The following is a 12871-nucleotide window of genomic DNA, read 5'->3' as shown; positions in this document are numbered from 1 at the left end:
GAGATGTGATGGATGTGTGTAATGTGTATAATCAAAGTGTTGGAATTTTATCCCTAGATCAAGAGAAAGCCTTTGATCGAATAGATCATAATTTTCTGTTTTCTGTTTTCAAAGCTTTTGGTTTTGGAGAAAAGTTTATAGCATGGGTGACTCTTCTTTATAATAATGCTTCTTGTATGGTCAAGGTGGGATGGGGCCTTAGTCGACCAATACCAGTAAAAAGGGGAATAAGGCATGGCTGCCCTATTTCTGGACAGCTGTATTCATTATCTGTTGAACCTCTTTTATATTTTTTAAGAAAGCATTTGACTGGCTTTAGTTTACCAGGCTGTATAACTGATTCACCTTTAGTTGTATCTGCTTATGCAGATGATATTAACATTTTTGTTAAAAATGAAAAGGATATACATACAATTGTAAAGGCTTTGAAGTGCTATGAGAAGGCTTCTTCATCAAAGGTTAATTGGGATAAAAGTGAGGCTTTAAAAGTGGGACAGTGGAGAGAGGAAAATATACCTTGTTTACCTGGTGGTTTGAAGTGGGGAAGCAATGGGATAAAAATTTTGGGTGTTTTTCTTGGAACACAACATTTCCAAGAAAAGAATTGGGAGGGGGTAATGGAGAAAGTATGTGCAAAAATTTCTAAATGGAGATAGAAAGCCTTCGATCGAATAGATCATAATTTTCAGTTTTCTGTTTTCAAAGCTTTTGGTTTTGGAGAAAAGTTTATAGCATGGGTGACTCTTCTTTATAATAATGCTTCTTGTATGGTCAAGGTGGGAGGGGGCCTTAGTCGACCAATACCAGTAAAAAGGGGAATAAGGCAAGGCTGCCCTATTTCTGGACAGCTGTATTCATTATCTGTTGAACCTCTTTTATATTTTTTAAGAAAGCATTTGACTGGCTTTAGTTTACCAGGCTGTATAACTGATTCACCTTTAGTTGTATCTGCTTATGCAGATGATATTAACATTTTTGTTAAAAATGAAAAGGATATACATACAATTGTAAAGGCTTTGAAGTGCTATGAGAAGGCTTCTTCATCAAAGGTTAATTGGGATAAAAGTGAGGCTTTAAAAGTGGGACAGTGGAGAGAGGAAAATATACCTTGTTTACCTGGTGGTTTGAAGTGGGGAAGCAATGGGATACAAATTTTGGGTGTTTTTCTTGGAACACAACAATTCCAAGAAAAGAATTGGGAGGGGGTGATGGAGAAAGTATGTGCAAAAATTTCTAAATGGAGATGGTTGCTTCCTCAGATGTCGTATAGAGGACGTGTTTTAGTAATCAATAATTTGGTTGCTTCTATGCTTTGGCATAAAATTATGGTTTTAAATCCACCAAAGGCTTTGATTACAAGTGTGCAGAAGATAATTCTGGACTTTTTTTGGTCAGGGTATCATTGGATTAGAGCTGCTGCTCTATATCTCCCACTTTGTGAGGGAGGTCAGGGGCTTGTTGATTTATCTTCACGAATAGTGGCTTTTAGACTAAAAACGGCACAAAGATTTTTGTATGGAAATGGATTGAGATGGCATGAAACTGCAAAATTGCTTTTACAGACGGTAGGGAGGTTGGGTTATAGTAAGCAATTTTTTTTGCTGAAACTTGAAGAGGTTCAAGTCACAGGTCTAACATCTTTTTATGATTCAGTTTTGCAGGCATGGCAAATTTTGAAAGTATCCAGAGATTCTGGTGTTCTACCTGGTATGTGGATCTTTGAAGAGCCACTATTTTACAATGAATTCCTTTGTGTAAGTTCTTTAAATTCTATTAGCCTACGCTCAGCATTGAGGGAGGCTGGGTGTACAAAGTTAGGCCATCTTTTAAAAGCTATGCATTCATCTCTTGTTGAATTAGGACAATTGGCAAACATAAGATCTGAAAGGTTGATGAAAAGGATTGTGGTAGATGTTTGCAAACTATTTCCACTAATGCATTTTTTATTAAATATTGATTTTTCTGTTTATAATTTCGTTTAATTAATGTCTTTCTTTTTTATTTGTTTATTACGCCAATGTAAATCACATTCCCATCGTGCATGAATTAATCTCGCCTTGCGTATTTAAATACAATACAGCGCCATCTAGTGTTCACTTCAAGCACAACCAAATGCGCCACTGCTGCTATTATGATAATGTGACTTCCTTTCCAACAAAATATACATTTTACAGTGTTTAACAGAGCTCATAATCAAAATACACCAATAAAACCCTAACAATGACATGTTTTACTCTGTGTACGCTGTAGAATCACGGCGTTTTTGAGCTCAGTAAAGCGGAACTGATGCGCCTGGCGTTTTGTTTCCTCCGGATCTCTACAAAATATAAACATTGCTGGATCCGAGCAGATTTGCAGTAAATGAAGCCGCTATGAGGTTTGCTAACAGGCTGTTCAGCAGTGAATGGAGGAGGTTTTTGAGCAGGGATGTGTCCTCATACACACAAGGACAGAGTCCAGAGGCGAGGATCAGAGAGTATTTCTACTATATCGACCATCAAGGACAGGTACATCACTGAGAAGATGGCTATAATGTTGTTTACTTTGTGTCATTCCCATATTCATGATTTATTTCTCTCTTGTCAAGCTGTTTCTGGATGACACCAAGGCGAAGAACTTTGTCACCTGTTTCAAAGGTATTTCTGGGGTTTTGAAACACCTGCACACATGCATAATGCACATATCCAATACTATGTTGTGTAATGTTTTTATGGAATATGCATACGTCATGTGGTCTCTATTACACTAATATAAACCTCTTTAGTTCTTACACAGAGTACAGTATGATTGCCATATTCATAACCCATGGCAAGGTTTCAAAAATGGGGGAATGTGAGATGAAACGCTAATAATTAAAAATAAAATAAATAAAAACAATTCATTTATAATAAAAAATTTTTTTAAATAAATAAATGATTTGAAATTTATTCTAAATAAAAATAAAAAAAATGTGCATGATTTCCAACATTTTTTGTTAACAGATGTTTACAGCATTTCTCCAGTAATTCGCCAAAATAAAAGCACAGGAATTTGAATGTTTGAAAATAATATTGTAATATATTGTATATATAAATACACACACATACCTGTGTATATTTAAGAAATATATGTCATATATATTTATATTTATACATAATATAAATCATATAGAAATATGAATATATGTAAATATTTCTTAAATATATGCATGTATGTGTGTATTTATATATACACGATTAATTGATTTGACAGCCCTAATTATAAATTGCGTTGTAAAGAATTTTTTTAATCATTATTATATTAACAAATATTATATTTTTGTATCAGTACTAATATTCCTGCGTTGATTTTTTATAGAGTTAAAACTAATAATACTAATCATGGAATTATTAGTATTATTAATAATATGAGAACTGTAAATATGCAAATGTGTTGTTAAATTATTGAAGTATTAACTTAAAATCTTAGGGAGACTTAAAGTCAGTTATATTTTAATAGCTCTGGTATTATGCTACTATAGTTTTATTATAATTTTGAATACGTTTTTTATTTTTAGATTTTTCATTTTAATTGTAGTCAATAGTTTGTAATTAATTTCTATTTAAGTTCAGTTATTTTAGTACATTAAGTTAAACTAAATTACGACTAGGTTAAAAAAAGTTTTTTTTATATATATTTTATTTAAAGTAATGAAAGTGATTTTTTTAATGATTTTAATTTTAGTTTCAATTTTAGGTTTAGTTAAATATAATAACCCTGCTTCATATGTTACACCTAAAAAGGTTCGGCTGATAAAAAAAAAAAAAAAGAAAGTTTAGGAACCCCCATTATGTATGAAATGCACTAAAATGTGGATTTTCCCTATACATTTTCTCACTAGGCATTGCAAAAAAAATGATTAAATAAAAGAGTTTGAACCAAACCTAACAGCTCTGAGATGAAATGCAACATGTCAGAAATGAATGGTATTTTATAACTCCAAAAACTCAAAAGCCTCTTGCTTTCTCTCTCTATTAGACCAGCACTTCTTAGTGTTCTTCTTCAACCGTCTGAAGGTCAACCAGAGCGGCCGATATGAACAGGACTTCCCCTTCCTCTCGCTCTGCGGACGCGAGCGCAACTTCCTGCGCTGTGAAGATCGTCCCGTTGTGTTCACGAACCTGTTATTGGAGGCGGGGCATGAGGAGCGTCTGTCTTAAAGTTGTAGTAATTTTACGGTGTTTTTGTCTTTTATACATACACATATATATTATACATTTTTTATTTCAGTTTTATTTATTTTAGTACATCAGCTGGCTGATTAACTTTATAAACTTTAAAAACTTTTATATAAACTTTATATTTTATTTTATTTCAGCTCATGTTTATTTTAAAAGTGTTTTTTTTTTTATTGTTTTAATTGTAGTTTTAGTTTTAGTAAACTGCAATAACCCAGCTTTAAGTACATATTTTACATCTGAAGGGTTTGGTTGACAAAAAAAAAAGTTTAGAAACCGCCATTATTTACATAATGTTTGAAATGCACTTAATTGTGGATTTTTCCCATTCATTTTCTCACTATAGGCGTGCTAAATGGTATTAGGCATTATTAAAGACTAAAGAGTTTGAACCAAATCGACCAGCTCTAAGATTAACTGGCACCATTACAATATTAAAAAAAAAACTCAAAAGCCACTTGCTTATTGTTATTGTTTTTTTCTCTTGTTAGACCAGCACTTCTTAGTGTTCTTCTTCAACCGTCTGAAGGTCAACCAGAGCGGCCGATATGAACAGGACTTCCCCTTCCTCTCGCTCTGCGGACGCGAGCGCAACTTCCTGCGCTGTGAAGATCGTCCCGTTGTGTTCACGCACCTGTTATTGGAGGCGGGGCATGAGGAGCGTCTGTCATACTGTGGAGGCGGAGCCAAACTGACCGTTCCGTTCCGCCCAGAATCTCTCTTCATGCACCCGGTCAGCGGTAGAGTGTACCATCCCGGACCGGAGCGGGGGGGAGGCGTGGGGTTGGTGCGGTCAGCGCTGGCCATTGAGCTGAGCACTCACTTTGAGTACGCCACGGGTCAGGAGAGCATGGGACAGCCCACTCATTTCATATGGGCGGGGCATCCACACACTCTAACCAATGAGCTGGCAAAACAATTTCCTGTTCAAACAGATGAATGTGTGAAGCTGCAATGATTCACTCAACCTACTAATACATTGTGATTATTAAAATCTTGCTGAAATTAATGTATATTTATGTATAATGTATATTCTGAACATTCTGCTGAAATAAATGTATATATTGGGTCTTATGGCTCTGATTATGGATATGATATCTTTTAAAAAATAATATACTCACCCTGGTTTCTTCCAGAATCCATATTACTTCTGTAGAGAATAAACTGATGTTTAGCAGAATGTCCGCTCTCTTCAAATAAGTATAATAAGTAATAAAAACTAAATCAACACAGAAACACCACTAAACTATTAAGATTTTAAATCAAACACACACAAGCTCCTATAGCGCAGGTGTGTTTTATTGTAGTGGATGGAGAAGGAAAAGCCTCATGAATTGTCAAACAGACATATTCCTCCTTTAATAGTGCTTAAAAATAATCCCGGGATGCGTTTAGACAAAATAATAATAATAAATAAACAAAGGAAGGAAGAAAGAAAAAAAAGCTCAAATGTAAGAGTTTTCATTTGCGTCACACGAGCGTTTGAATGTGTGTTATTTTATTGTTTTGATGGCTTTACTTTTATTATAAAACAGGGTTTCCAAAACTACACTGTAAAAAGATGCTGCCTTAAATTTTTAAGTACAATCAACTGTTTAAGTCATTTCAACTTAAATTACATTAAACTGGCTTTAAAAAAATGAGTCGAACCGTGTACAACTTATAAAATAAAGTTGAAAATGGCTTATTTTGATGAGTTAATGTAATGTTAAAACACATGTTATCATAACTTATTGGTCATATCATGTTTTACAGTTCTTGAGGAAACTGCAGGAGGTTTAATGAAAAGCTTGTAATTAATTAAATCATAAAAAATCTAAATCTAAATAAAACCCTTACTTTAAAAAGATGATTATTTGTTTACCTGCATGTCAGGTGACCATTAATCGACAGAACGTGAATATGTAAATGTTTTGTCAAATTATTGAAATATTTACTTAAACTCTCAGGGGTCTTCAAGTAAATATTTTAGGTGATGGAAAAAAAAAACGAGATTATTTTATATATTATATTTTGGGGAAAATTAGCAAAAATTATGTTTCAATGTGATGGGAAAAAAACGAGATTATTTTACATATTATATTTTGGGAAAAACTAGCAAAAAATATATATTTCAATGTTTTTTTGTTCCCTCGAGAAATTTTGCCTCCGCTTGCAATACTTTTGTGATAGAAATATGGGAAGATAAAACTATATTTCAATGCTTTTGCGAGTGAAGTATCTGTGGAACGCAATCATTTTGCGAAAGAACGAAAACTCTGTAGTTTTTGTGAATTGTGAGTGAATGCAAAGTTTCTCGGTGGAACGCAATACATTTGCCAGACTCAGAGAACACAAGGTTTTGCGGGCTATGCTTTCTTGGGTAAATGCGAGAGAACGCAAACACATTGAAACCCAAATAATAGGCCTACATGTACGTCTGCGAGATGTCTGTTAAAGGTCGCTTCATCTGGAAAGCATTGAAGATTGAGTCTCTATTACACAGAACGAGCGGAAGGGAGGAGCTGGGAAAGACGAGTATGTGATTAGTTTCTAGATGAAACCCGAGGAGGTGAATCGTTTTTTACCCCTTTTGATCAACAGCACACTTCTAGGAGAGAAAAATCAGAAATGAGATCTTTAATATCTCAACAGTCTCTCCTGGACTGCATTAGAGATTAAATGGAGAGCAAAATGAGAATTTTGGAGACAAAAGGAGCAACCTGATTCTCAGATGTTTATCCTGAGAAAGCATCCCAATAATCTAGAAATCTTAATAATGACCCAAACTCAGCAATTAATTCAAAGATTTCCATATTTGATTGCATATTATGTTCCATATAAACCCATATAGGCCTAACTCTTTATGTGTATGTGTGAGATATACTATGCAGTATTGATGCCCGGGGTGTATGTAGGTTACTGATGGCTTGCCAGTTATGGAGAGAGAATGAGATCGGGAAGAAATAAAACACTAGAGTGTAAAAGATGAGGAAATCTTAAAGGAATATTTCAGCCAAAAATGAAAATTACGGCATCATTTTACTCTCCTTCATGTTATTCCAAACCCATATGACTTACTTTCCTCTGTGCAACACAAAAGATGTTATCCACCTTAAGTATGCCATTTTCTGTCCATGTGTGAGACTTCTGATTCATTAGCCACTATAGGCATAGGTAGTTAACTGTAAAACTATTTGTGCAACAAACCAGTGTGCTTATAATTAAGACAATACGTTAAAATAATATGATAAGAAATATCAGTTTGCAATATCAAGCAGCATAAGCATCGTAAGCCCAAGTTGATGTTACAACCGTTGGAGCTACGAACAGCCCTGTTTTATACGCCTATAGATAACTGGAAGGATGAAACCAGAAGTCTCGCACATTCAAGTTGTAAATGGCCAAGCCCACATTATTGTTATGGATAGAGAATGTTAATGCTGCTCTTTTACATATAAATGAACGTGGATGGAGACCAGGATGACAAAAATAACAAAAACTTTCACTTTCAAACCAAGCAGCTTTCTGTTGTGTGATGCAGCGAATTTGCGGGACCAACTTGAACCGTTACGAAATCTGCCTGTGAAAATCGTTCGTCCTTACGCGGGATTCCCAATCGGTTCCCATATAGCACACCTACATCTGCAAGATGTCTGTTAAAGATCGCTTCATCTGAAAAACATCTGCTGTGTACAAACATCTGATAGACGTCTTTAAGATGTCAGTTTTAAATCATAAACATCTTAAAGACATCTTCTAAACGTCTATTTGACATCTGATAGGAAACGTCCTATAGACGGATTGTAGACGAGCAAACACTCTAAAACTACGTCTTGCAGATATAAATGCAGACGTCAAATAGACGTGATGTACGTGTGCTGTCAGGGAATATATTTTTCTCATTTTTTCCCATCCCCATATTTCTTTACCTAGTGGCTTCATTTAACCAATATTGGGACTTCGTGTTATAAAATATCCCTGATAGCACACGTACATCACGGAGACTCACCCTGGTTTCTTCCAGAATCCATATTACTTCTGTAGAGAATAAACTGATGTTTAGCAGAATGTCCGCTCTCTTCAAATAAGTATAATAAGTAATAAAAACTAAATCAACACAGAAACACCACTAAACTATTAAGATTTTAAATCAAACACACACAAGCTCCTATAGCGCAGGTGTGTTTTATTGTAGTGGATGGAGAAGGAAAAGCCTCATGAATTGTCAAACAGACATATTCCTCCTTTAATAGTGCTTAAAAATAATCCCGGGATGCGTTTAGACAAAATAATAATAATAAATAAACAAAGGAAGGAAGAAAGAAAAAAAAGCTCAAATGTAAGAGTTTTCATTTGCGTCACACGAGCGTTTGAATGTGTGTTATTTTATTGTTTTGATGGCTTTACTTTTATTATAAAACAGGGTTTCCAAAACTACACTGTAAAAAGATGCTGCCTTAAATTTTTAAGTACAATCAACTGTTTAAGTCATTTCAACTTAAATTACATTAAACTGGCTTTAAAAAAATGAGTCGAACCGTGTACAACTTATAAAATAAAGTTGAAAATGGCTTATTTTGATGAGTTAATGTAATGTTAAAACACATGTTATCATAACTTATTGGTCATATCATGTTTTACAGTTCTTGAGGAAACTGCAGGAGGTTTAATGAAAAGCTTGTAATTAATTAAATCATAAAAAATCTAAATCTAAATAAAACCCTTACTTTAAAAAGATGATTATTTGTTTACCTGCATGTCAGGTGACCATTAATCGACAGAACGTGAATATGTAAATGTTTTGTCAAATTATTGAAATATTTACTTAAACTCTCAGGGGTCTTCAAGTAAATATTTTAGGTGATGGAAAAAAAAAACGAGATTATTTTATATATTATATTTTGGGGAAAATTAGCAAAAATTATGTTTCAATGTGATGGGAAAAAAAAGGAGATTATTTTACATATTATATTTTGGGAAAAACTAGCAAAAAATATATATTTCAATGTTTTTTTGTTCCCTCGAGAAATTTTGCCTCCGCTTGCAATACTTTTGTGATAGAAATATGGGAAGATAAAACTATATTTCAATGCTTTTGCGAGTGAAGTATCTGTGGAACGCAATCATTTTGCGAAAGAACGAAAACTCTGTAGTTTTTGTGAATTGTGAGTGAATGCAAAGTTTCTCGAATACATTTGATACATTTGCCAGACTCAGAGAACACAAGGTTTTGCGGGCTATGCTTTCTTGGGTAAATGGCAAACACATCAAACACATTGAAACCCAAATAATAGGCCTACATGTACGTCTGCGAGATGTCTGTTAAAGGTCGCTTCATCTGGAAAGCATCTGCTGTGTACAAACATCTGATAGACGTTTTTAAGATTTCAGTTTTACATGCATTCTAAATCATAAACATCTTAAAGACATCTTCTAAACGTCTATTTGACATCTGATAGGAAACGTCCTATAGACGGATTGTAGACGAGCAAACACTCTAAAACTACGTCTTGCAGATATAAATGCAGACGTCAAATAGACGTGATGTACGTGTGCTGTCAGGGAATATATTTTTCTCATTTTTTCCCATCCCCATATTTCTTTACCTAGTGGCTTCATTTAACCAATATTGGGACTTCGTGTTATAAAATATCCCTGATAGCACACGTACATCACGGAGACGTCTATTTGACGTCTATTGCTCATCTGAAATATTTCTATAGGACGTTTCCTATCAGATGTCAAATAGACGTTTAGAGGATGTCTTTAAGATGTTTATGATTTAGAATGAATGTAAAACTGAAATCTTAAAGACGTCTATCAGATGTTTGTACACAGCAGATGCTTTCCAGATGAAGAGATCTTTAACAGACATCTCACAGACGTGCGTGTGCTATCTGGGATGGAAAGTTCAAAACGGCTAGTTGAGCCAAAGTAGCCAAACATTTGGCCGTTACAGTAAAAATGTACGTATGTTTATTAATTAATCTGGCAATGTACCAATTCCTGGCGTGCAAATAAAGCTTAAAGGTCACATATTTTACACCTTTCTGGAGTTTTATTTTAGGTTTTGATGTCCTTAAGAATATATATTTGCGGTATAAGTTGAGGAAATTACAGCAGTTTTCATATTTTTAAGTTTTTAGTCTTTCTGCAATCTTTCTCTCCCTGTAGGTAACTGCCCATTAAAGGAATACAAGAAAGCGTTTCCCTGAATGCAGTTGGTTGCCTTGTGTTTTTTTAAACGTTATTTAAAAATTTTTTATTGGGTTAAATTCCATATTTGCTGGCCTTTTTTAACATTAACTTATATTGTCTTCTTACATAAATGTCATAAAATAATACTGGGATATGTATAATTAATCTTTTTAAATTCAACATTTAAAACTTATAAACATTGAGTGTTTGATAATGTCTAAATATAAAATGCAAAACATAAAATAAGTCAATAAATAAGCTATTATGACCGGTATAACTCTTTACAGCAACTAGACTAGAGCTAAATATATGTAGGCTATATTTATTAAGCAGCCATACGTGCATCTAGTGGTTATAAGGAGCTTAAAATATCATCTTGTTGTGATGATGGGTGCCAGAATCTACGTAATACAGCCTCAAATTAGAAATTTGATCGCATATCTGCTGCCACTGCCAGACAAAAAACCGACGACAGCTGTGGTTAAACGCGATAAAACGAGCGGACTGGACAGAAACGATCGTCAAAAATGCTCGCGTTTGCAGCACACACTGATTATCAGAAAAGGTTTAATAAAGTATTGTCTTTTGTTGTTATGGGCGCGTCTACAGATTTCTTGCCATATGTCTATGTTTCTTGCATCTCACGACTATGTCGTGTATGATATAATGTCTGTGTGCATGTGTGTAAAACAACAAACTGACCATTTATATATAATAATTTGTAATTGTATATACATTGTTGTGATTAATTGTGGCTGGAACAATAATGTAGCTGTAAAAATAGTTGCCTGCTGAAATTGAAATGTATATACATCTTCATCATGACTCGATAGACACGGTGAGTTTGTCTTTACTTTACACGTTAGATGTGATCACCTCATAGTAACAATCCTGTCAGATCGTCCATCCTTTGAGTGAGAGTGTAACGTTACAGGTCGGCCGATCTGGTTTTGTGGTTAAAGTTAACCTTTTCGAAATGTGTCCGTGTTGTTGTTGTTGCTCAGCAATGGCATGGACGTGATGTTGTCTGGGGGTTTGGCTAAAGGAGAGTGGGACGGTGGGCGGTGCTCGGACTGAAGGCGGTGACTGTGTAGTTCTGACGTCAACTTTTCACGGAAGTCACAATGGTTCGTGAAAAATCACAGCTACTTTATGCAGGCTGTGTGCATTTTACTGTGGACTGACTGTTTTGAAATGATATGGTAGTTAAATAGCCCCTAGACCTCAGTTATCGTGAAAAAAGCCAGGAAATTTCAGTTTTGACAATATGGGACCTTTAATGATTTACAGTTTGGGGAGCTGTTAATGTCTTGATATGATGAGCATGGTCATATAGTCAGAGTGTTAAACCTCTTACCAGTTTACAAACACAGCAGTGACTGAAGAACGCATGAGAGTAGTAGGGCGGAGACTGCATACTAGCACGAGTCATGTAACTGTGTAAAGGGTCACACGGTTACACGTGAGCATGGAAGATACTGAAGGAAACTTAACAGGGAACAACATCAACCTGATGAACTGAACTGGAAAATGGCGACATGTGAGAGAAGAGAAGCGCGTGCGGCGCTCGAGCGCTCCGTGCTCAACCGGGTTCCGCCGTTACTCACGGATCTGTACCAGTTCACCATGGCGTGCACGTACTGGCGCGCGGGCAAACACAACGAGCCGGCCGTGTTCGAACTGTTTTTCCGCGATAACCCGTTCGGCGGAGGCTTTTCGCTCATTGCGGGTCTCAGCGACTGTTTGCTGTTCCTGCAGAAATTCGCTTTCTCAGATGACGGTGAGTGTGTGTGTGTGTACTGCATACTTGTGACATAACTTTAGTACGGATCTCAAATCCTAGTATGCTGCACACAGCACTTTTGGGCATGTGTCTAAAAACTTAGTGAGGCCCCATGTAGCATTTGTTTTGGGCATATGCTTTAAACCCTAGTATGCTACCTAACTAGACGGCATTTGGTATTTGGTGTCTTAAAACTAAGTGAACTGACTACCTAAACAGCTTTTTTCTGTCTAATTGTCTATTATCTATTCGTCTAATGCAGCTCAATACTTAGAATGCTGCCTAGGTAGAAACCATTTTTTGGGCCCGAAACCTAGTGCCCGACAGATCTTTTGGGCATGCATCTCAAAACCTAGTATGCTGTCTATGTAGACAGCTTTTGACAGCTGTCTCAAAACCTTGTGATCTGATCAAGTAGACTTTTTGGGCATGCACCACTTAATCTAATCCAAGTGAGTTTATAGGGACCCAAGCAGTTTTTCTTTTTCTTTTCTTTTTTCATCTCAAAACCTAGTATTCCCCCTAGCGTGACGGGGGAAGTCGTGGCCTAATGGTTAGAGAGTCGGACTCATAACCCAAGGGTTGTGAGTTCGAGTCTCAGGTCCAGCAGGTATTGTAGGTGGGGGGAGTGAATGTACAGCACTCTCTTCCACCTTCAATACCATGACTGAGGTGCCCTTGAGCAAGGCACCGAACCCCCAAATGCTCCCCG

The 12871-nt window shown here is 35.7% G+C and overlaps 2 protein-coding genes across 3 annotated transcripts in view; both read left to right on the top strand.

The window, feature by feature from the left end:
- The first annotated feature begins 2143 nt into the window (after nt 1-2143).
- cunh8orf82 (chromosome unknown C8orf82 homolog) lies at nt 2144-5260 on the top strand. Its single transcript, XM_016461640.1, has 3 exons — nt 2144-2507; nt 2588-2636; nt 4688-5260. Exons 1-3 carry the CDS (start codon nt 2373-2375, stop codon nt 5152-5154), a joined length of 651 nt encoding a protein of 216 aa, XP_016317126.1. The 5' UTR covers nt 2144-2372; the 3' UTR covers nt 5155-5260.
- Nucleotides 5261-11773: 6513 nt separating this feature from the next.
- Nucleotides 11774-12871, top strand: part of LOC107669423 (nicotinate phosphoribosyltransferase-like) — a 12699-nt gene continuing 11601 nt past the window's right edge. Inside the window, exon 1 of one of the 2 annotated variants that reach the window (XM_016461632.1) lies at nt 11774-12156. In XM_016461632.1, coding sequence (XP_016317118.1) covers nt 11907-12156 — 250 coding nt within the window. In that variant the 5' untranslated portion in view covers nt 11774-11906. The remainder of the gene's footprint in view (nt 12157-12871) is intronic. The other variant, XM_016461631.1, reaches the window with a different exon arrangement.

The sequence above is a fragment of the Sinocyclocheilus anshuiensis genome, unplaced genomic scaffold (assembly GCF_001515605.1).
Source record: "Sinocyclocheilus anshuiensis isolate Anshui unplaced genomic scaffold, SAMN03320099.WGS_v1.1 scaffold96, whole genome shotgun sequence".
Taxonomy (NCBI): domain Eukaryota; kingdom Metazoa; phylum Chordata; class Actinopteri; order Cypriniformes; family Cyprinidae; genus Sinocyclocheilus; species Sinocyclocheilus anshuiensis.
This window is presented reverse-complemented; position numbering and strand designations above follow the sequence as displayed.

Bases quoted from the DNA above. Each gene is read 5' to 3' on its own strand.
- cunh8orf82 (XM_016461640.1), top strand. From the start codon at position 2,373: ATGAGGTTTGCTAACAGGCTGTTCAGCAGTGAATGGAGGAGGTTTTTG. The intron at 2,508-2,587 runs GTACATCACTGA...TCTCTTGTCAAG, and splicing joins ATATCGACCATCAAGGACAG to CTGTTTCTGGATGACACCAA. The intron at 2,637-4,687 runs GTATTTCTGGGG...TTCTCTTGTTAG, and splicing joins CTTTGTCACCTGTTTCAAAG to ACCAGCACTTCTTAGTGTTC.